This window comes from Cupressus sempervirens, chromosome 8 (assembly GCF_028749045.1).
Source record: "Cupressus sempervirens isolate cs-2001-9-10 chromosome 8, ASM2874904v1, whole genome shotgun sequence".
In the NCBI taxonomy this organism is placed as follows: Eukaryota; Viridiplantae; Streptophyta; class Pinopsida; order Cupressales; family Cupressaceae; genus Cupressus; species Cupressus sempervirens.
In genome coordinates this window covers 65,500,572-65,525,545 of record NC_143125.1, presented here as the reverse complement: position 1 = coordinate 65,525,545, position 24,974 = coordinate 65,500,572, and the positions used below count along the sequence as shown (strand labels likewise).

Below are 24,974 nucleotides of genomic sequence, written 5' to 3'. Positions count from 1 at the left end.
AAAGTATTAAGGATCCATTTGAAAGCGACAGCCACCCCTTGATCTGTTGCTCCTTAAGTTTCTTAGGATGCAAGGAGCTGAATTATGATTAAAATATACACAGCATTCAAGGCCCTTACAATCAGATCAAAGAAAAATCTCTAAGAAGTTTCTCTGACTACCTGAAATACATATTTTAAAAAAGGTGGACAAGAACATAATTTTTGAACGAGATCCTACAAAATTTGTAGCAAGGATGCTTTTGCAAAATTTTCAGGTATGAGAGAAATTTACTTGTGCATGTTTAATGCTTCACCCGGTTTCATAAGGTTCAGATCTCGTGGTGAATAAGAAGAGAGTTTAGGATTAAAATAGTAGTGGTTTGGAGCTCACTAACTTTGCATGCTAGTTTTTGTAGTTTAAGGTTTGCAAGAAGCATAGGAGGTAGTTAAACATTTTTCTTGTCCATGTAACTCCTTGAGAACAGATATACAAAAACAAATGCTCTAGGTCGAGCATATTAGATGCATTACTTATATTAGGAGTTCTTTACCCATGAGTTGTGAATAAAGAGGCGACACCTGCATTTCTCTTTTTTCAGGACAATTAGAGGTGGATTGTAACTTTGGGATCTCTATTTATAAAATGGGTAACTAGTGACGTTCAGGTAAATGGTTTCCCTGTGTACTTGCATTCAAAACAGAATCATCATCTCATTTCTTTTCATTGTAAAATATCTTCACAGGGTTCCATTTTAGAGATGAGCATGTGACATTTTGCTATTGTTCTTACTTTAGATCTTGTAGCGGTTATAGATTTCATGGAAAACAGCATTCACTGACTTTGTTGCCCTAATGGGTGAGACTGGAATAATGTTTCATCGCTTTCTCTTCATGCTTCATCAAGGGTCCAAAGGTTCTAATTGCCACATTAAGTTGGTCAGGTTTTTCTAGAGAAGCCACATCATGTACTTGATTTCATAAAAAAGGTTCACTTTATGCTTTATATCTTGTTTGTGCCAAATGAATTGAGATAAGGTTAAATTGTCCAAACAACGAGGGAGCCCTAGAGATGTTGGGAAACTGTGATTTCATGAAGTCTGAGAGTTCCAATTAAAATGACAAGAGATCAGAGGGGAATTCTGGGAATGGAATTTTTGGTTTCAAGTAGGGATAATTGGAGTAAAGTGCTGACCACAACTCACAAGTGATACACATGGCCTCCCGAATATAACTTCCATTTCCTAAGGGATACTCACTACCTCCTAGTTCAGGTTGTTCTGGCTTCTGTGCAACTTGATATTTGATAACATCGAGTTGGCATTGCTAGGAATCATGGATCAGCATGCCACTTTAAATATGTAATTGGGCTTTGTACACACCACTTGTCATACCTAGGGAATTGGTTTTAGCCAAAGCATTGTATTAAGGATCACCAATCCTATTTTCCTCACCACCATAGATGGCAGCAAATATCCCCACCACCACTCCTATCCCTACCCTCCTCGTAATAGTGGGTGAAAGTGTGGGAGGAGGGCCCATTAGTGAAAACAATGTTAAGGGGCATGCAAAGATATTTTGTTAATGGACTTAGGACAAGTAAAATTATAATTTATATTTAAAAATATAATTGGAGAAAACAATGCTGAAAAGTTTTGCAATATCCCCCATCAGTAGTAGGAAAGGATAATTAATTTTTGGTTTTAAATAATCATGAAAGGTTTCAAAAATTATTTTTGGCAATCTAATTAATAGGCCCTAATCACGTTGTAATAGAAGGGGGTGAATCTTTAATTGTTTATTTTGTGTAAAAAATGAAACCTGTTATGATAAATGCAATTTCTGTAATTCACTTTTAATGTGAAGTCATAAATATAAAATAATAAAGACAAATAAAGAATGTATAGACTTTGTACTTTTACAACCACACATGGAAAATCAATACAAAACAACAAGGTTGCATGGGGACATGGGTACTTGGGTACTTCAGATACAGGTACAGGTATGGCTATTTGTCAAAATAGGGGACAGGGGTACTTTGGATGTCAATTTTTAAATATACTCTAATATTTATTAGAAAATCTGAAAAAATGAGTGATAATGAGTTTTCAAAACAAGAACAGAGATAAAGTTTGCAGATGTAATGGATAGTTTTGGTTTCAGATTTGCAATATGTTTATAATAATAATATCATGTATATGCTAAATGTTTTGAATCATAACAGAGAAGGGAAACTTTAAACATGAACAAGAAGATCATAAATCATATAACAATGACATATTGCAAATGATAAACTTCTGTCTCAAACAGTGATAAAGTTTACTGGTAATCAATATTGTATCAAAGTTTCAAACTGATTACATATTGAATTAAGCTTGATAAACAGCAGGCTGATTTGAAAACAAAAAACTGAAACAAAATTCAGAAATCCTAATCAAGGTCCTTAGCTATGATGCTCTCCACTAAGAACCCATTGAGTATTGGATACTTGAGTATGTGTGCCAGTAGCTGGTATGCCTTCCAGGGGTATGGGTACGAGTACCCATGTAACTATGCAAAACAATAATTAATATCATTGTTTTGCTCTTCTCCAAGAGCATCAATTTTATTTGTTGGTCTATTACATAAAAAACCATTGCCAACCACTTGCACAATCTCAATGATGCAAGTCTTGTGTAGTAGCCTCATGCCCCTCATCTTGATCAAGATTGATGAAATCTGTGCAACAAAAGCATCCAACTTAGGATGTAGGGGATATATCTCAGTGCCTAAAATTGCTTTGTACTAAACTTTGCTTATTTTGAGAGGAGGCGGGAGTTAGATTGCACGTACATGTTGCATGATTGAGTGGATAAATCATAAAGGTGTATGTATTCATGTTCTACTTAGCTGAATAGGAATTTGTAACCAATTTAGATTTGAGACCAAGTCGATATGACATCTACAATTATAGCTGCCAAAGAAAAAGTGGGAAAATAAAGAAAAATAAAAAATGCATTATTGTACCCCTCACTAACTTGACTATATATAGTGGCACCTCCATTCTACAATACATGGAGGCCAAAGCATATGCTAGGGGATGCAATGGGGTGTCTATCATGATCCACCATTCAATTAGGTTTTTGCACTTGTTTAATTTTTTCCTGAGATTAGTGAAGAGTCTAGTGGGTGCTGTGTGTTACCTTCACTAACTTCATTGACTTAGCATCCTTCTAGGATAAAAAGGTATCCCTATTCTATGATACTTGAGTCAAATAAAATAGTAGATGCAAGAGGGTGTTCATTGTGTTCCACCATTCGACTATGGTGTTTTGCAATTATTTGAAAAATGTACTTAAGATCTTTCTCTTTAGGTACTATTTTGTCTCTTATTTTTTGAATCATAGAGGCAATATTCTCAGTTTTTTTAAACATTGTTGAGTCAAATAAAATAGTAGGAGATGAAACGGTGTTCATTGTGTTCCACCATTCAACTATGTTTTTTTGCACTTATTTGAAAAATGTACTTAAGATCTTTCTCTTTAGGTACTATTTTGTCTCTTTATTTTTTAATCATACAGGCAACGTTCACATTTTTTTAAAACATTGTTGATTCATATTGGCAATCTTGTTTGTACTCATGCTGGACTTGAAACTTTAGAGATATTCCACACGAACCAACCAATCACTTTATAGGACTATTGCTTTGAACTTTTTAGCCTTCTCTACATTAGTCTGCCTTGGCCCTTCATACACTGAAAAGCTTAGTGCTAAATGCCTCTTTCACCTTCATAAGGTTTCAAGACAACTGTGAGTGGAAATAAGTCTTACAAGCCTAATATGGTGTAAAAAATTAAAATAAATAAAAACAGTAGATGACACAAGAAGTAAATAATATTAAAACTATTATAAGGTGGGTTAAATTTTAAAAGCAAAGTAAATCAACAAACAAAATAGTGAGATTTCATAAACTTTCCTTCAATAGGTTCATCTTGGAGGACTTAACGATGGCTGATGACAAATGATGATATTTTGCAGTTATCTGAATCTTTGTAGCCTTCACATAGATTTGTTTTATCATGTGTGCCAAGTTTTTGTGTTATCAATATGTCCTTCTGCTTGATCCTTACTTGATGATAAGAGAGTTCCCTAATGTACTTCACCTCGATGACATAATCTTGCAATCCATTACCCATTTAGACTGCCTCATTTCGGAACTGACTTGTATATCCTTGCATATATTGGCCTTGTTTTTTGCCTCAACTATTTTCAATTAGAGATTTCTCATCTTCATTAAAAACAGGACTAAAAATTCCTCTTAATAAAACTAAGGGAGTGCATAAGTACCCAATTTCAGTCTTAGAAAAAGAAGCTTGTTCTTCTTTAATAGTATGCAAAATGAAGCAAACCCAAAGTGAAGCTAGTGAATGATTAAACATCCAAGCATTTATATCATCTTCATACTTCTTTCTATTGTAATCTCTTTTTTGAAACGAGGTTGGGCTGAGAATCTATGATTAGCAGAAAGTGGTTCTTCCTCATGGATCCAGTTTTGTTCTTTTATCAGCGCTTCATTTGTTATGGGACTCTGAATAGAATTTTTCTAGCATTGCCACAATAGCCTCCATGATATTCTCTCATCTGTTATGCTTTCCAATGAATTAGGAAAGACTTGCAACATGCACTTCCATCTTGATGAATATTATTCTATGATTATGAGGTGCTCTTTCTCAGTTGTGAGCTGTGCATTTCACTCCTCTGTTATTCTTCCATGTGGATATCTCTAGGTATAAGAGAACCATTTGATCTTCTTCACTTGCACTAGTCCTATTCATGGGCATCAATTTGCAAATCAATCACCATAAGAAATGTACACAAACCTAGAAACTATGAACTGGTAGGTGGTATACCAATTTGATTTATAATTTGTGTAGGTATTCCTCACTTAATTCACCAATGGAAATTAGATCTTATGAAAAAACAACTTAGCTGATTTATGCTATTTCCTTACCATTTTCTCAAGAAAACAGGTATATCGTGCTTAAAAATGTGTCTTAATGTTTTAGTTACTATAGATGATTGTATGCATAAAAGAAACAAGCAAGAACTGGAAACACACTAAAACAGAGCTCAACGCAAGGGATTTAGAATGGAGAAACCCAATGTGAGAAAATCCGAATGAGCAAGGATCTATGGTTTATCTTGCCACCATTTCTTGCAATTGTATAAGTCGATCTACATGATCAACACCACAAATGCTACGCTTTGCAACTTTCTTGAATATACTCTTTAACTTACATGGTACGATTTTTTTAATTTTTATAACTGCTGTGAGTTTTTCACACCATCGCTCCATTGGAAATGAGAACCCCCTCTTTTTGCTTCAGCAGTAGCATTGGTATTAAGTGGTCTTGGTGGCAGTTTTCAAGTCTGCAAGTCTGAGAGATGAGTTTGAGCAATTTTGGCCAGCTGGGAAGTCAAGACTATTTGGGGTATGAATGAGAGTTGGACTAAGCTAGTCAGGGAGATGGAGTTGAAACCAAGTGATTTGTGATGAAATGAGTTAAAACCTATTGAAAATCCTTGTTCCAGCTTCAAATTGATCTTAGAAAGTCATGTAAGGTTATAGGAGGTTAGAATGCTAAAGGCGTGTTGAATTCTGAAATTTGGCCATGTTTGGGATTTTTTTGAAAACCCCCAAAACCTAGAATCTTTATTATAACTCCCATGAGGTTGAAACCTATCTCAAGCATCTTGACATTATTTTTATAAATATAACTCAAGGTATAAAATACTTAAATGTTAGATTTATATAATTCCTCCTGGCGCTTGAGCTGAAAAATAACCGTGGAAAGCATGTTGCAAAGAGAAAAATCTTAAAAATTCCTCTTTCCCCAAGATTTCCATTGGGACTTAGAAAAGCAAGGTCACCGGGAGACGGGGAGACTTGGAGGTCTCTAGTACTGGTACGGATACGACAATTTTTCAAAACTAGGAGACGGGGTACAAGGAGATGGAAATATTTTTTTTTTAGTTTAAAGAGTCTAATGCTAAATACAACATTTGAAAATAGTAATACTGTAAAACTGAAAAAGTAAAGTAAATATTAATAGTAATGTCACATTAATATAGATTCAAATATTTCAAAATTCACATAATCACAATATTGTATCTCATTGGTCTTAATTTTCTCATTAAAAATATTAGAATGAGGGCTAAAATACATAAAATTATTTAATATTATATTTTATCAAGAGATTTTGGGGTGACTTCACTTTTTGGATTAGGAGACAGAGAGACTTCAGGGGACTTCATCATGAAGTCTCCAACATTTTTTGAGGTCTCCAGAGACGTGAAAAGTCTTCGAGACGTGTCTCGGTCTCAGAGACGCAACTTTTAGGGGGGAGATGGGTCTCCTTGTAACCATGTAGAAAAGCCAAGCACGAACACGACCTCAAACTTACATTGTCAAGGGCAACAAATGAAAATGATGGAGGTTTTTATGAAGTTTTAAGGTGGAGCAAAGTTAAAATCCTCAGGTAGGGTGGAATCTTCCCCTTGCCTAGGATTTTATTTTCTCAACAATCCAATTTCTGCCCCCAAAAAGTAAAGACAACTCAACATTTCGTGGATGTGATGCAAGTTGAATGATCAAGAGGTGAAGTTAGAGGCTGGATGGTGAATTAAGGAGGTTTAAAATGAAAATCTTGACCAAGTGAAATGTCAAAATCCTCTGGTAGGGGCAGTATCCACCCCCTACCAAGGATTTCTAATCCTCGAATGCTCAATATTTCTACTAGCCATGAAGATAAAGTCCTCTTTCTCCCTGTAACATGTTGTTTTCCCGTAGCCATATTAAAACTATATTTTAAAATTGTAACATGCCATTTTCCCCAGGCCAAATGAAAAACCATATTCTAAAGTAAGTCTAGTTTTCGTAACAGAATGACATGATGGTAGTTACATGAGTTACTTCACATGAAAGGGAAATTCATCAACTTTATAACATACCAATTTTTCATAACCGTTGTAAAACAAATATCTATCTAACATCAAAACCCTTTCACAAGACTATGATCTCATTTAACTAGCTATAACTAGAAAGATGTAACTGATAACTAATCTATTGCATCTTAACATCATCGAATGTAAGGAAATAAATAAATGATTACTTTTTTATTATTTAAATCAATCTAACATACTCAACTGAAAATAAGGTAACAACAACTACTTTTAAACAAGCATATATTTCTACGCTACCTATTTTAGCTTTCATAATTCTAAAAGTAAATATGCAAGAACATCCAGTTATGATGAAGAATTCTCTTTGTCTTGTTGTCCAAGCCTCGACATTGGTGAGAGGATAAGCATTGACATAGGCTTAACCTCCCAACTGCGGACCATTACTTATCCCCACACATCCTAACTTAATAGTGTTGTGAGGTTTTCACACCATTGCCCCAAAAAATTTGGGGACTCCCTTTTTTTGTGATGTTCTTAAGTCGAGCCATCTAAGTAATCAGGTGGTTTGAGTGTTCCAACAGTTATCTCCAAACAACTGAAGCATCTGGACAAACAAAAGATCACATGATCGACACATCTGCCTATTTCTACCCTGGCCAAGGATTTCAAGTTGGGTTCACAAACCCGATCTCCACCACTCGACTCGACAACATATTTCATTTTCGAAATAAGCATGAGCTATTATAAAATTTTCTATTACTTAGTTAATTTGATTTCATTCTTGATTTGTGCAGGCTATCTACACCTCCTCACCATTTCAGGCTACCATGCCGGTGATTCCTATGTGCTTGAGAGATTATATCCTCTATATTTGATTTACACCTCTTCACCTTGAGGGCTTCTTGCCGGTAAATTCCTCGGTGTTTGGACTTTCTGATATTACTATCATCTCTGTATGAAGAAATAAAAGAAGGAAATAAATTTGGGCAGAATCATTGTTTGTGGTTATCATTTTTGTTTCATTTCCCATATCCATGGTTGATACATTCTCATGGTTAAAGAACAACAGTGACATGAAAATAGACTTTATGTATTCCAACTGGGAAACTATATAAAAAAGAAACATACTCCATTTAGTTGGTATTTATCCTGGCAACAGTATTTTTCATAAAACATAATGAACACAGTAGGACAACGACTGGCAAAGCATTATGAGTAAAAATGTTTAAACAAATTTCGCACATGAATTAGTATGTCTTACGGGATTAGCACAAATTGTTCTTTTGTACCTGCTACCAGGAAAGGTAAACTCCGCCCTCCTTGTACTAATCCTGTGGTCAGAGAAAGCCGTGAAGGTGTAAAGAAATCGGGAAAGAAATAAGTCAAGAAAATCGATAGCAATTTTGGATTCTCCTCCCTTGTTTGAACGTATAGCAAATGAAATAAGAACCACCGATTTTCAGAGAGTAAAAGGTTATGGCAATACGATCATGAGACTCTAAATTTAAAAGGTTGCTTGGCTTCGGCTACCTTCAGTTACAAAGAAGCCATTCGAATGCCATTCAACTCGAATTTTTAAAAAGAAAAAATAAAGAGGGAAAATAAAATAAGATGTTGAGAAGTTTTAATTATTATTTTATTATTATTATGCATTCTTATATATGTTCATGTGTACGTATTGATGAAGTGACATCATTAAATTATAAACTTATAATTTATTGGTGTCACCTCATTTTTATATACATATGTTTGTATTTGAGGGTGTATAATAATGATTAAATAATAAATTCAAATAATAAATCTTCAAAGGTATGAATTCTATTTTTAATTTATATTATTTTAAGTTTTATTATATTATTTTTTTAATAGCTCATGCGGTTCCACAATGCAACATGTTGTCAATTCTCCATATCCTTCCCAGGGTAGTCCTAGGTCATACCTGTCGATTCAGATGACTGGACTAATCGACCATCCCCTTTCGCTGATCCTGTTTAGCAATGCTTCCCCTCTTTTCAGTCTTCTCCTTGCAATCACCCAAACAAAACATTCTCGCTAAGACATTAATTCAGAGATATATTAATTGTTAATTCAAAACCATTGTTGATCATTTAGTGACAGTTCTAGATTTCATCAATGTCTATAATAATTGACTCTCTTCACATGATCAGGAAAGAAATAAATTGATACAATGTCTACAATTAACTAACTCACTTCACATGATTGGGAAAGGAATAAATTGATACATCTATAATTAACTAACTCACTTCACATGATCAAGAAAGAAATAATCTGATACAACGTCTATAATTAACTAACTCACTTCACATGATCAGGAGAAATAAACTGATACAACGTCTATAATTAACTAACTCACTTCACATGATCAGAAAAGAAATAAACTGATACAACGTCTATAATTAACTAACTCACTTCACGTGATCAGTAAAGAAATAATTTGATAAACCAACGGCTATGGTCAATTTAAAACTTAGGGAAAAATTTGGGATGTAACAAACTTATTACATTTTATGAAATTACAATAGAAACTAGTAACAAAGTAATCGAGTTCACATGAAGAGAAATTTCTATAACTTCCATTTCTAATTACTTTCCAAGTCTATTACAATCATTAGAAATAATGTAATGATATATCTATTTACTCAACATGATACCAAGTTACAAAATGAAATACATAAAATAAGTGCCATACATGTAGCAAAAGACAATCACTATGTTGAGCAAGTCTCGACATCTGGTGTAGAGGAGAAGCATTGACATGGGCTTAACCTCCCAACCACAGACCTTAACTTATCCTTACACAATCTCAATTGAGAAAGGCCCTACCTACCCCAGGGTTAGGCTTGAGGCACCATGCTCCTGCCACTTGGGCATTTTGGTGTTAGAGTGTCAGCTAAGCAACAAACAAGGTAGTGTAAATCCTCTAACAACCTCCTCTCTGTCAGCTAGCACTCTAACCTTTAGTGATCGCTATGACAAGCATGCCACTCAAAGTAACGTGAATCGGAATTGTATCAGAATCGGCACGGCCGAATCAAATCGTGAATCGGGGTGAATCGCCGGTGAATTGGCGATGAATCGGCAAATTTGAAAAAACCTTTTAAATGTAAAGATTTTAACAATTTAAGACTTATTTCATGCACCCTTTATTGAATATAACTTAAAAACACTATAACATCATCAAATAGAATCTAACATACATAACCATGAAACATAAAATCCATCACATACGTAACTATGTTATCATTATGTACTAAAATGTAAATTGTATGCTAGCTGAAGTAAATAAAAATCAAATGATCATAATGATTCAAATCATAGAATTAGTAAGATGAAATCATGAAGATCAATAAGACATCAAATCATAAATGTATGTATAAATCTAAAATGAAGATCCATGAAAGTTTGAAACGTATGTCTATCAGTGATTCAATATCACTATCAATATCTATACAGTGTAAACAAAATATAAAAACAAAGCTCTAGCTCAAGCCTTATCATCCTCATCATCATCCTCTAGCTCTGTTGCAGCCTCAACCTCAGCCTCTGAGTATCCAATTTGCCTATGAGAAAGGCGTGTAAGGTAGGTCCTAGAGGACCACCGAGCCATGTCGCCTGCATGGGCAATGGGCTCATGAATAACGTCGCTAGGGCCTGCGTCTGTGCATGCGCGTGTGCGTCTACCAATGCCTGAACGTGCTGTAGCTGCCTCCTCTGCCCTGGCCACAGCCTCAGCCTCTACATCCACCTGGTCAACCCACGCGCGGTCTTCCTCAATGAAGACTGGGTCCACGGTCTTTGTGATCCACTCTGATTCTGGATCAATCTCCTCTAGAATGATCGGAGAGGAGTCAGCGCCCAAAATCTATTTGATCCTAAGACGAAGGTTGTAATGAACAAAGACAAGATCATTCAACCTCTGCACTGTCAACCTGTTTCTCCTCTTCGAGTGGATGTGCTCGAACATGGACCAACTACACTCACATCCAGAAGCGCTGCTCGGCTGACTCAGAATGTGGATGGCAATTTTTTGAAGGTTTGGGGTTGTGGCCCCAAACATTTGCCACCATCTATCTGAAATAAGGAAAAAGCAAAAACAATTAGTCTCATTTACAAATTACAACTCTAAAATTAATGCATTATATAATCAACTTTAAGTTTAGAATCTAGATTCATGAACATTGAATATATTATTTAATTTTTACTTGGCTGTAGTGTTGTTTGAGCATTTATGGCCATCCTGCCAGAGAAAAGTGGCCCCTCCTTATTGTTGAACTGGTCTAGCTCAACAATCGCAGCAGCGCTATTTTCATCGCTACTCAATCTCTGAATCACTGTGTATAAGCCAGTGAGAACCTTTGCATCCGCCTTGAACTCAGGACGGAAACGAAATGCCGGATTTAGATAGTAAGCTGCTCCGTGGATGGGTCGATGGAGCTGATTCTGGGCTATATCTCTCCTGCACTCCTGCATATTGGGCTCTGATGGCCTCCTTGGCCCTATCCATGCCCTCATAAATGTAGCCGATAGAGGGCTTCTCCCCATCAGCAGTTCGTAGCAAAGCTACAAGGGGCTCAGTGACCTACATATCAAGTAAAACAAAAAAATTGAGTCAAAACTTAAATAAAATAATATAACTTAAAGTAAAAGCAAAATACTAAATGTTAAATTGCAATAAATTTACCTTAAGGATTTCTCTAGCGGGTTTCCAAAAACCATCCTCATCAAATATGCAATCCACCACATCTAACCCTACAGTGGTCGTAGCATAGGAAGAGCAAATCCACTCCTGCCCAACAAACATGCTCCTCAATCCATCCCTTGATGTCAACAAGGACTGCAAGGTGATGAAATTCGAGGCAAACCTCGTGATACCTGGGCGAGCTAACTCCTTGCCTTTTGTGTACTTCCTTATTGTGCTAAGGACAAATGCATGATTATAAATGAATTTGCATTTGTTTTTTGCCCTTTCCACACATGACTTGACAAACTCAAGTTTGCCAATTTCCTCCAACATGAGGTCAATGCAGTGTGCCGCACAAGGGGACCAAAATATGGTGGGGTGCCTCTCCATCAAAAGTTTACCTACAATAATTTTAAGTCAATTAGAAACTCAAATTTCAAAATTCAAATAAATTTATTTTCAAAACTTGCAAAGTTAAAAGTTTACCTGCTGCAACATAATTTGCTGCATTATCCGTCACCACCTGGATCACATTTTGTTCCCCCACCTCTGCTATAACTTCCTCAATAGCCTCACATAAATATGTGGCATTTTTCACATGTGCGGAAGCATCAATGGATTTTATGAACATGGTATATCCTACAAGTAACAAAACAACGAATTATAATGTTAAATGGATCATTAACGAATTAGCATTCAACAAATCAAAATTTACAATGTATGTAGGAAAGTAGAATGATCAATCACCTCCACAGGATAAAGAAAATTGAGGAGTGTTCTATTCCTCCTATCGGTCCAACCATCAGTCATGATGGTGCAACCCTTTGCAATCCATTCCTTTCGGTTCTCCTCGAGGTCAACCCTCATGTCCTCTACCATCTCATCCAGGAGGTATCCGCTCAACTCAGCCTCAGTTGGGGCTTTAAACCCCGGACCACAAATAGCAACCGCATCTATCATATTCTGCCAATAAGGAGCCCTGTCACAAATAAAAGTTTAGATGTCAAAGACTCAAATTATAAAACAAGTAGATATAATTAAAGTTTTACTTTTACTTTTAATTTTAACTTTAAAGAAAACAAAGAAAAAAGAATCAATTACCTGGCTGCAATAAATGGAATGTTGCAAAAGTACCAAAATTTGCATATCTCCTTTTTGGCAGCATCGTGAATCTCCTTCTTCAAACCCATGCCCTCAAGCGTGGGTTGGGAACCAAGAGTAGTGCGGGGCACAAAGTAACTATCCATTCTGTTCTTCTGCACTCTAGGTTGCAATAGGTTGGTGTGGGACTCTGTCTCAGTATGTGATCGACTAGCACTAGCACGAGCAGAAGAACTAGGATAAAAAGGAGGCCTAGAAGAACCCTCTCCAACACAACCTACGGAGGCGGAAGCTGATGCAGATGCAGATGTGGATGCGGCTGCGGATGCGGGAACATGGGAGCCAATACCCCTTAACCCTTCAACTTGCATTTTCCTATTTGCTTTGTCTTTTTCAATTTTTTCTAATGCCATTAAGCAAGTGCGTTTTGCCTCAGGAGTTTGGTGAGTGCAAACTGTAACATCGTGTCCAGGTATAGCAGCAATGTGGAATTTCAATCTATAAATACCCCCGGAAGTTATTTTTTCTTTACAAAACATGCATTTTGTTTGATATTTGGTTCTTCCAGGAAACTTTTCATTATATTTCCAACATTCATCTTTTTTATCCATTGGAATTTGCGAAAAATGAGAGCAAAGGCTGCTGCAATAAATTTTTTTATGTAAAATATCAAAGTTTGAAGCTAATAAAAATTAGAAAACAACAAACCCTAGCTTGCAACTTAGTAAAAATAAAGAACATTCAAGATTTACACTAAAATTCTTGAAAACTATAGAAATTTAATAAGAAATGCATAATACACTAAAAATTTAACAAAAAATGCATAATACACTAACATGCAAGAAAAAAAATAAGCACTTACCTCTTGCAAATGAGTTGAGGATTGTTGATATTGGCTCCTTAATGCTCCCAAAGCAATTGATGGGCTCCCCAAATGGCCTGCTGATCTCTTTGGTGCTTCTCCTTCTTGCCGGTTGGAAACCTATGGCTTTTCTTTTCTCTTCTTCTCTCTCACTTTTCCTCTCTTCTACTCATGCTTAACAAATAGAAGGCCCTTTAGGGTTATAACAAAGAGAATAGGTAAAAAACAAAGTGAAAAAAACAAGTGATTTTAAAAAAAATTCCAACTTCCCTTTTTACATGCCGTGGACGATTCATGGCCGATTTTTTAAGGCGATTTTGGCGATTTTTACATGAATCGCTTGACGATTCATGGCCCAGAAATCAGCGATACTGATTCACGATGCAAAAAAAATCGCCTAGCATGAATCTGGTCGTGGAATCGCCGATTCAGGCGATTTTTGAGCGATTCTCGTTACTATGATGCCACTAACCTACCTTGGCCAAGGATTTCACTGGGCTACTATTGCCTGATCACCCACCACTCGACTTGACAACAAGAAATATAATTTGGACAACCATGAGCTGACTTAGTATATGCAGTTTTATCATTTATTTACTTTCTCTTTTCTAACATCCATTTGTTCTTTCAAGGATGTTTCTCCTTCCCCACCCTTTAATGCTTGACCCTTCCACTCTTGGGTGTATCTTGGGAGATCCCGAAATCACGAACAATATAGTATCAAATTTAACAATTCATTATTCTTATCGTTCGAGCTGATCTTATCTCAAGAGTTATATGGTCAATACCTCTGTATAAGCCAAATCGATTGTTCAGGAAGAACAACATATCGATGCTTACTTATAGATATTGATGCATAAGATATGCCAAGAGAAAAAAAAATCATGGAACATTCATAGTGATTGCAAATCATTTTATGATATTTCCGGGTCTGTATTATCGGCAACACCGTATAAGTATAGCATCAAAATGATGTTTGGAAATTTTATAACAGTTCCTTAGGAAACCTTCTATAGCCCTTTAATACGATCACTGTTGCTTCAGTCCTTATCAAAGATGAACAATGCCAATATGACAATACTACTTACATCATTGTTTGCAACATTCGAATCAATAATGAACAAATAATATATGGAAATTAAGCATGAGCAATGGTCGCACAACCTGTAGTTGGTTGATGCGCTCCCTAGCACGGCTCAAGAGAAATGAATTTCAACGCGATGCTTGTTGGAAACCATTGGCTACAGAGTTGATACAATCACAGCCTTGTTATTTTCACTATGATGCAGGGATTCACAATAAATTTTCTACTGAAATTGCAATTTGGCTTGAGGTTGAGAGAGAAAAGTCTTGCAAAATATATGCTCAAAACAATGCGAGAAGAAAAGAATACTTCCCAGGTAGTGGAGAGTGCAATAAACAAATCATTCGCACATGTTCTTAGTTACAAGAAAGAGTGGCCATGCATGGCCTACCATCTGTCAAGTAACTCCCACCAATTTAAAGTTTTAAAAGAATTATGAGCAGGTATGAAAATGACAATCGTTCAACAATATGGAGCCAATAATAAAGATACACATAAAGGTTATTCTTCCTTATGATTTCTATAATATATTGGCAATATTGGCATCATGCACGTGCATATATATATATATATATATGTGCATAAATTTAATCATGTGATTCTTTGTATCAAAATATTGGTTTACGCGCACACACACACACATAGGTGCAAATACAAATGTTAAAAATAACATGGTGTCAATATATATATATATATATATATATATATATATATATATATAGATATGCATATATATATATATGTATATATGTATATATATCCATACATACATATAGATGACCATCGATGATCTCAAATATAAAAAGGTAACAATTTATGTTATTTAATATGTCTAATGTTTTTTTTTTCTTAATGAACCAATTGGGTAGCTCATACTCTTGCTTGCCTAGCCGTAAAATCCTTAACCAACATGGTTAGAATCCATACCTGATAACCTGTTGATGGACCTTTGGTGCCCCAATCCTTACATCCCGTTCAGCAATGCTCCCCCCCTTTCGTCTTCTCCTGCATCCAAAGAGAATATTCCCATGATAATAACATATTCGTCAATTTGACATCAAGATAACTATAATCAAAAGTATTTCAAAATTTTCACAATGACTAACGACCATTCCCACTAACAACTATAACTTCTTGTAAAATAATAATTATCATTTTAAATTGTAACGAACTAACTTCTTGCTCGGCCCTTTTGCAGTGGCTTGTGCCATATGAACACTTCTTTTCTATTTTATTTTATGCACCTTGTATCTGAGTGATGATATGGGGTTTCTTTTCTGATTCTTTCCCCATTGAGCTCTTGAATCAGATTTTTATTTTTAATATATTTGTGGCCTGCCACATTCACCCAAAAAAAACTCACAAGTCAAGTTTACAGGAATCAAACGATCAATCATAATTTCCATTTCACATGATCATAACATTCAACTATTTCTAACCATCCAACTGTTATTCACATGAAATATATAACGACTATGATTATTTTAAATGGGCCAAAAATTGGGATGTAACAAAAATATATCTATATTCATAACAGGATAACAAAGAGACAGTTATAACAGCCACTTCATATGAAAGAGAAATTTAACAAACTTATTCAAATGTTGAAATTCATCATTAAAAAAATTAATAGCGAACTAATCTAATTCACATGAAATATAGTTATAACTTCCATATCTATTTCCTTTCCATTTCTATTACAACCTTTCAAAATGATAACATAATGAAATAACAATTTTAACAACATGATATAGTAATATGACAATGATAAATGAAATGTCCAGAAGGACCAAGTACCATACATGAAGCAGATGATGATTATTGTGTTGAGCAAGCCTCGACATCTGGTGGAGAGGAGAAGCATTGCCATGGGCTTAACCTCCCAATCACGGACCTTTACTTATCCCCACACAATCTCTTTTTAGAAAGGCCCTCCCTACCCCGGGTTAGGCTACCGCTATCTTGCCATTTGAGCATCCTAGTGTTAGAGTGTCGACTAGACAACAAACAAGGCTGTGGATATCCTCCATCTACTCATCCTCTCTTAGCTATCCCTTTGATCTCTAGTAATCGCTATGACAAGTATGCCACTAACCTACCTTGGCCAATGATTTTAGTGGGCTACTAAGTATGCCCAATCACTCACCACTCGACTTGACAACAAGAGTTATATAGTGGACAACCATGAGCTGACTCAGTTATTTTATGCAGTTTTGTAATTATATATTTTCATTACTGATCACATCTTGTTCTTGTAGGGATGTTCTCTCCTCCCACCTTTTTGTCTTGACATTTCAGTCCTTATGGGTTCTTCCTAGGAGATCTTGTGATAGATTTAGTTTGGGTATCAATTTGTATTTCTAAATCCAAAACATTGTACATAATCTTTATCATGGCATCATATGCTGTTCTTATCTCAGAGGCATATTGCCAACACCTCTGTATAAGCTAGCCAAATTAACAATATGCACAATAAGTATTTTGGTGATCTGCAAGTATCATATCATATACAAAATCTGTAAGTGGCATAGGTATAGCAGATCACTTGTAATAAAATGACAACTTATGATGTTCACATCTATGATTATTATCATACGATCTTTATGCTGCAACATAAACAAAGGAATAATGAATGCATAACCTGCTAAAAGAGGTGCGCTGCCGTGTGCGGTTAGAGATTACTATTCTTGTCTGGCTGACGGAAATGATAGTTCTGTAAATATGAATGCAAAGAAAGTCTTGGCACGTCTAATGCTACATGCTAGGCTCTTGAAAGATATGGAGCTCGCTCAATGAAATCTGCAGTGTTCGCAGTTCTTGGCTTATGGAAATTGCCTTGAGGGAGAAATGAAATCATAGAGCACAAAAGAAAGACTCGGAAAAGAATGCTTACATAGCCTTGGCAAGAAAATATATAAACCAGCCCGCAAACGCATGCTCGGTTACAAGAAAGGTCGAGGTGGTGGACGCAAAGCTAGATATTGGTTCCATAAAGAAATTACATTTCCAATCGATTCTAATAAGTAACTCCATTGGTTGAAATATTTGAAATGAGCATTTGAAAATAAAACCCAATGGAAAGATAGGCAATCTCTCAAAACAACAAGGAACAAATATTAATGATAATTATCAAGGTTCTCCCTCCAAATGATTTTAAAATATATTGGCATCATTGTATCTTTGTCATCTCTAATTGTACGCACACATATACATACGTATGCATAAATTTAACCATACATTTCTTTTGTATCATTATATTGATTTACGATCATATATATATATATGTGCAAGTATAGATGTCCTGATACCATGGTGTCAACATATGAAGTATAACAGGAGGCTCCCCATTGATCTCAGATAGAAAAGGTAACAACTTATATTATTATTCAAATGCTTAATGTTTTTCTTGATAAGTGTTATGAACTGACTGGTTAGCTCATGGTTGTTTAAGGTATACTCTTGCTTGCCTAGTCATTAAATCCTTAGCCAAGATGGTCATAATCCATACCTGATGGCTTGTCAGTGGACTTTCAATGCCCCAATCCTAGCTTTCATTTTGGCAATATTTCCTCCTTCGTCGTGTTCTACAACAAGGAAGAATTTCCTCAATAATAACACATTCCTTAATATAAATCAAGGTAACTATAAATGAAAATCATTTTTCTAATCATCATAACGGCTAACCACCATTTCAAATAAGCAACGAACTTTTCAAATTTCTTTAAAATAATAAATTTTCGTTTTCTATTGAAATTGTAACGCACAACTAACATGTCATCTTCACATTAATTAAATAGAACAACCGTATTTCCATTTCACATGATCATAATATTCAACTGATTTACTGGCCAACTAACATTCACATGAATTACATAACAGCTATCTGATTATTTAAATTGGGAAAAATTTGTGATGTAACACTCCCCTAAAGTCCGCCTTGGACTAATTGACTCCCCCATGGGGCTCTAAGTTGCAGAAAAGAAAATGAGGTAAGTTGGGATGATAAATGATGCTCAAAATCAGATCAAAGGAAGGGTATGGGGTTGCAAGACAAGAGTGGGTATGAAATGTACAATTGGAAAATCCTCTCCACCCCTCTATTATTGCCTCCTCATAGACATGGATTAGACTTGAAGCACTTGCTTTTAGTTGAGAGCAAGAACTTGGAGAAATGGACAAAACTCAATTGAGCTAAGGTCATTAATGGATAGGCTGGAAGTTTGATGATCAAGGAAAACTCCTTGAATCCGCCATCCCCCAAGGATACTTTATCCTTTCCCACTTTGATAAGGACATGACATGAACTAAACCCTCCCCCCAGCTATCCCCTATTTCATAAAGCAAGGGACTGGATTCACTTGCGCAATGATGAAAATCTGATGTGTAGAGGGAGGCATTTGAAAAATCCTTCAGTGCTCAAGAATTCCACCGCAAGGAAGAGGCTTCACCAAACAGCAAGTAGGAGGGGGCAATTTTATCGAAGGATGATCTAGCATTCAAAGAAACATTAACATGGTTGGCCTAAGTGGGCTGAAAACTAATCAATTTTGATGATTTTTATCGGGTTGGAGACGCCAAGTTGGCTTCCCTAGAAAGTTGAGCCTCTTCAAGTGCCTCACCACCTATATAAGGGGGGAAGGGTGAGTTCATTTTGAGATCACACACACACTTTTGTCTCTTCTCTAAGGCAGTGATTCTCTCTTAGAATTGGCAGAAAAATTCCTTTTTCAAGACAGCGATTTTGGACTGGCATTTTTTCCTTTCTAAGGCAGCAAACTATCTCTATAGCTGCAGCGAACCATCATGAGCTGAAAATGAATTTTTTCTGGGACAATAGGTGCTATTTTATGACTACTATCGAGAGGAAGAGTTATCACACATAAAGGCAGATTTTCTTGAAGTTTGAGATGAGGAAGGTAATAAAAGTGAAATCTGGGCATGTTTTGAACTTAAAAACTTAGTTATTTCCTAGATTTTATTAAGATTGACATCAGATTACAAGATCAAAATCAATTTATGATATTGAAACTCGAAATTTGCAAGAAAATAAAGGAATTGGGTCCTGAAGAAATCTTTGGGAAAGTCCATCTTGCAGAATGTTGATTTGATTTGATTTCATGAGAAGTGTCATATTTCTTTCATGTTTGCTTATCATTTCATGAACTTAATGTTTTTTTCCTTCTCTTGCATGGTAAATTGTCAAAGGGAGAGGCATGGAAGGCAAGGAAATGATGGCAAGGTCAATTTCAAGATATCAAGCAAGTGGATGCTACAAGGAGTTAGCTCAAGCTTGAGGACTACAAATGAGAAGAAGGACTCAAATCAAATCATCCAATTACAAATTCAAGGCAAGATGAAGATCCAAGTTTGCTAGTGCATATTCAAGTCATAGTAATGAGAAAACTTTGGAAGATGGCAAGTAGGGAATATTCCATCACAATTGAGGGCTTAGCAATTTTGAGTATCAAGAGATATTTTCTCATCACCTAAAGATTGATCAAGTCTACAAGATGAGGATGCTAAGGTGGCACCTACTTGTCTTCTACCAATCAGGCAATCCTAGTTACAAGCACATTCAATCATATTCTGCCAAATGTACAATTTTCTCATTGGCTTTCAAAAACATTGTAATTTTCTTATTGGCTCACAGATTTTGCCTTAAGGTAATTGGATGATAAGGTGGCAACCCTAATTAGGGTTTGTAGGGATAAATCTTTGCCTTTGATCTTGAATTGATCTTGGCCCTTCATTGTAATTGAGCACCTATAAAAGGACATGGGCTTCTCATGTGTAAAGGGTTAGAAGGATAGACAAGAGATTGGATTAGTTTTAGGGTAGAGTGGGAGACTTGATGAAATTGTTTCCATAATGCTATCAAAGTGATCAATGATTCATTGTTGGCCTTCATGGTGGATTATTTAATGGTGCTTTGAAGTATTGCATGGTTTCTTCAATTCCTCACTTAGAATAGGTTTCATTTCAAGTTGTTGAGATAGAATATAATTTGTCTCGAGTATTTTAGTTGGATGAATGAAATTGTGGATGTTTACTTGCTTGAATCGACATAAACTAGGTCACTAGCTTCTTGCTGATTGCAAGTGTCACTTAGAATAGGTTTCATTTCAAGTTGTTGAGATAGAATATAATTTGTCTCGAGTATTTTAGTTGGATGAATGAAATTGTGGATGTTTACTTGCTTGAATCGACATAAACTAGGTCACTAGCTTCTTGCTGATTGCAAGTGTCCCTTGTGTGGTAAGCTAGTAATTAAAGGCAATTAACATCAATTGATATTCAATCTTTAGTTTGCATCTATCTATGGGATTGAAGAGGACATATTGATTTGAAAATCGTTCCACTATACCTTAAAAGCTTGCACTAGGTGGGTGGAGTCGTTGACAAGATTCCTTCTATTAGAGTCCAAGTTCATCCATACTTCCTTGCATTCATAGTAAGGAGTAGAAGTACAAGACGTTAAATTTTTGGTTGAAGTTGAGAGTTCAAGAATTGGTAAATAATAAAACTATATTATCATTGCACATTGTGAAGCCAAATTTATTGAAGTCAGTTGATATGCCTTGAGTGAATAGCTTAAATCCCTTAGTGATCCCAGAAATTGCATCATTTCATTGAGCAAGTATCCACAAATTGAAGTAACCTTGATCATTTCATGATCTTACCTTGCAAGTTTAGCATGAGAAATGACCTTATTCAAGAGAGGATTGAGTATTTGGTGTTTCATTTCAAACCATTGAGTGTTTGGTTCTGTATGTTGTAGTGGAACAAAACTCACATTAACAATAACACTAAACCAGGCTTCTAAAAATGACCAAAATGACCCTCGCAAGTGTACAGACAAAGTTTAGCAAGGATGAATCAAGTAGACAGTCCGAATGCCAATGAACATGGAGAGAGAGTTTCCCCATTACTCTTCTTTTTTGTCAAATTCAGGCACAACCCACCATGGGAATCAAGGCAAAAGTGCCATGGCATAAGTGTAGTCACCATTGCACTAGCTTGCTCAATTTCAAAAGTTGCCTTTCAGTGTGCAACTGCAGACTGTTTCCACAATTTGGTTTCAAGATACTTTAGCCATTGATGAACCCAAGTTGTTTGGATGACCTGAAAGTCCTTTCACTATCTCTGTAGATCCTTCTACCATCTCAGATGCCTTGTTCTTGCTGAAAACATGTCATGATGTGGACTATTTGGGCCACACAATTCCCTACTCAATTAAGGGTTGTCAAGAAACTAATGGGAGGAATTGTCATCATATTGCTGCATCAGGGTTGTGGAAATGACTAAGGTTGATTAGGGATGTGCAAGGGCATCTTTGAGAAATCTACATGTAAAGAAGCAGACCCCAAAACAACCCAGAAAACCTACTTTGGCAGTTCCAATAGTTTGCAAGATGAACTGAACACATGTTTGCCCTGAAAAGCCTGTAAAGCTCTGCTGTAAATGCCTGTATACCTTGACAGATTTGTTAGAAAGTGATGAAGTCATTCTGGTGGAACCAGTGACAGGTCTTAATACAAAACAGTGAGTGACAGGCCATCTTTTGCTACACCTCTCATTCATCCTGATAATGGATCATTGAGGATGATCTGAAACATTGATGCAAATAAAGTTTACACAGTTGAATTAAGAAGCGCACACACTAAGAATTCGGAATATTTGGTGTTTGATCCTCAACTCGGCCAATTTGGTTTCCCTTGCATTTATGAGAAGCTGTAGGCACACCTAGGAAGGTTTTGGATCTCTCTTTGTAGTGGTAAACATCCATCTTCATGAGAGCTGTAAGTTTGAATGCAAGCTTGAGCGAGGTGAGTGTGTGTTGCAGGGGTAATAAGTTCTTGATTCCGGTTGCATGAGCTCATTGATGCCAACTGGGTATCGTAATCATCTATACATTCCTTTTGATTGTGGAATAGAGGATAAATTGCTCTCGAGCTAGAGTTTTTCACCCCGTGTTGGGTTTTTCTCCAGGGCAAAATTGATCGTGTTCTGTTTTGTATGTGTTTCCATTGTTATTTTCCACGGCTGCATATATCTCTGTATTTACTTCATTCATGACTCAGTATTGCATCCATGTTTGAGTGGTTTTAGCATGTTAGGATGTTTCAAGAATTTTTTGCATTGAATTCTGTCTATTCACAGCAGAGTGAGAAATATCCTACCTATCTACAGATCCCTTAGTCAACTGGGATAGGGAATGAGATAGTGGCTTAGCTGAACTGAACCGGAGTTACTTGATGCAGCAACCAGTAGAGGTCGCTTTCATACCTTATGTGGACACAAATTATCAGAGCAGCTTTGGGAGTTGGAGTTTAGGAAACCGGTAATTTGGGGTTCTTGTGAGTCTGTGACCATCAAAGAAAGCTAAATTACAATGTTATAGAACCAAAGAAAACCTACGCTTTAATAATGGTGATTTACAAATGCATAGAAAAGAGAAGGGAACGCTTTCCTGAGCAAATAGACTGTTTCCGAAAGAACATTTATGTGCTATGAATACGTATTAATGAATGCTATGCTTTTATGAGGCACTTTTTAAGGCTGATGTAATTTTAAAAATCCAAGTTAATTTGGATATAAATGATATGAATCAATTTAGTCTCTCATTCACATGAACCATATTGTTATCTTAAATTTCAGTCTCTTGACGACTGAATTTGAATATTGATAGTAAAAAATAACTTTGTTAGTGATTTTGCAGACGGTTTAGTCTAATAAGCCAGCAGGACCAGCTTTAAATGTCTACCATTTACAGCTGTGATGTATAAAGGTTGCTGAATTAGCATATATAGCCCTTGGGTAAGGAGGTTTGTTAAGTTGATCCTCCATTGCTGGAATGGGCGATCTTGTAGTTCATAAGGGTGGTTGCCATTGTAGAGGTGTGAGATGGCAAGTACAAGCACCAACTGATGTTGTGGCATGGAATTGCAATTGCTCTAATTGTTCCATGCGAGGCAACACTCACTTCATTGTTCCAGCATGTAATTTCCAGTTGCAGGAAGAATCAAAAGAATGCCTCACCACCTACACATTTGGAACACACACGGCAAAACATATATTCTGCAAAGTATGTGGCATAACTTCATACTATATTCCTCGTTCCAATCCAGACGGGGTAGCGTTGACTGTTAACTGTGTTGATCCTGGTACCATCAAACATGTTGAAATCAGACACTATGATGGGATGGGTTGGGAGAAGTTCTACGAAAAATCTGGCATTGCATCTTTCTCAAAGTCGCATCAAGATATGACGTCACTGTCTTAAGAAGCTGGTCCAACAGTAAATCTCAGTGTGATAAGAAGCTGGTCCAACGGTAAATCTCCGGGTGAGAAGACCCAACTGAAACGAATCCTTGTGTGTATAATAACAGTACAAACTAGTACTTGCACCTAAAGGAGGTGCAAGGGGTGCATAAATACCAAATCTTTATTTAAAGTAAGTGTATTAGATATTTCCATGCTTGCTAACTTTGAATAAATTACTCAAGTTGTTTTTATATAATTTTATTTTCAAATTTCATTTGTTTTGATTCTTCAGATAAATTGTTTATTGAACTTGTTATCTTAAATTCTTATGTATTACAATGGTTATTATTTACCACTTCATGACACAACTTGGCTTCAAAACAAACCCACACTCATTTGGAAATATGTTGAAATAGTACTACAACAATTTTCAAGTGGTGAAGAATATGTTCAAATTTGTAATTATCGTATATTTAGATTTCATGATCATACAATCAAGTGAGAAAGACACTTGTGCGCGATCACTTGATAAGGCATTAAATTTTGTCCAAGTGTAGATGATAAAGACATTCCTAAAGCACAAATTTTGGAATATATTTAAGATAAATAAAAAGAAAACCAAAGAGTAGGTGTCTCTCAAATCATCCTTTGGTAAGGGATGAAGCCAAAAAAATAAAATGTGGCTTCTACAGCTAAGAGATCAAAGAGACCATTGAAAATTTCATTTCAAAACGAGTTAACAAGATTTTTGATGAAGACATTGTGCCACTTGTCTATCCTAAAGGATTGGCATTCATTGTTGTTCACCAAGCGTATTGACAATAAATGATGAAACTAATTAGTGAGGCTTCAAAAGGGTGCATGGACCCAAATTTGGAGGCATGTAGAACCTTATCAAATAAAGAGAATAAATTTGTAAAGGAATCTGTCAAGCTCATAAAGGATTAGTGGGTTGAAACAAAAGTTTCCATACTTTCTAATGGATGAAAAATGTAAAAGATGGGACATTAATCAATGCAAGTAGAGTGCCTTTAGAGGGGA

The 24,974-nt window shown here is 35.9% G+C and overlaps 2 protein-coding genes across 2 annotated transcripts in view; one reads left to right on the top strand and one right to left on the bottom strand.

Moving 5' to 3' along the window:
- Window positions 1–24,202, top strand: part of LOC149541629 (carbon-sulfur lyase) — a 29,199-nt gene extending 4,997 nt beyond the window's left edge. Inside the window, exon 2 of the mRNA XM_089796809.1 lies at window positions 23,389–24,202. Coding sequence (XP_089652935.1) covers window positions 23,524–23,952 — 429 coding nt within the window. The 5' untranslated portion in view covers window positions 23,389–23,523 and the 3' untranslated portion in view covers window positions 23,953–24,202. The remainder of the gene's footprint in view (window positions 1–23,388) is intronic.
- LOC149541630 (uncharacterized) lies at window positions 12,334–13,334 on the bottom strand. The gene is made up of 2 exons (XM_089795634.1): window positions 12,724–13,334; window positions 12,334–12,601 (listed from the first exon to the last, which is right to left on the bottom strand). The coding sequence occupies exons 1-2, from the start codon at window positions 13,332–13,334 to the stop codon at window positions 12,334–12,336; spliced, it is 879 nt and encodes a 292-aa protein (XP_089651760.1).
- Window positions 24,203–24,974: the final 772 nt, after the last annotated feature.

Coding starts and splice junctions, on each gene's coding strand:
- LOC149541630 (XM_089795634.1), bottom strand. CDS start 13,334: ATGGATAAAAAAGATGAATGTTGGAAATATAATGAAAAGTTTCCTGGA. Junction 12,602..12,723: donor ATTCCATTTATTGCAGCCAG/GTAATTGATTCT, acceptor TATTTGTGACAG/GGCTCCTTATTGGCAGAATA.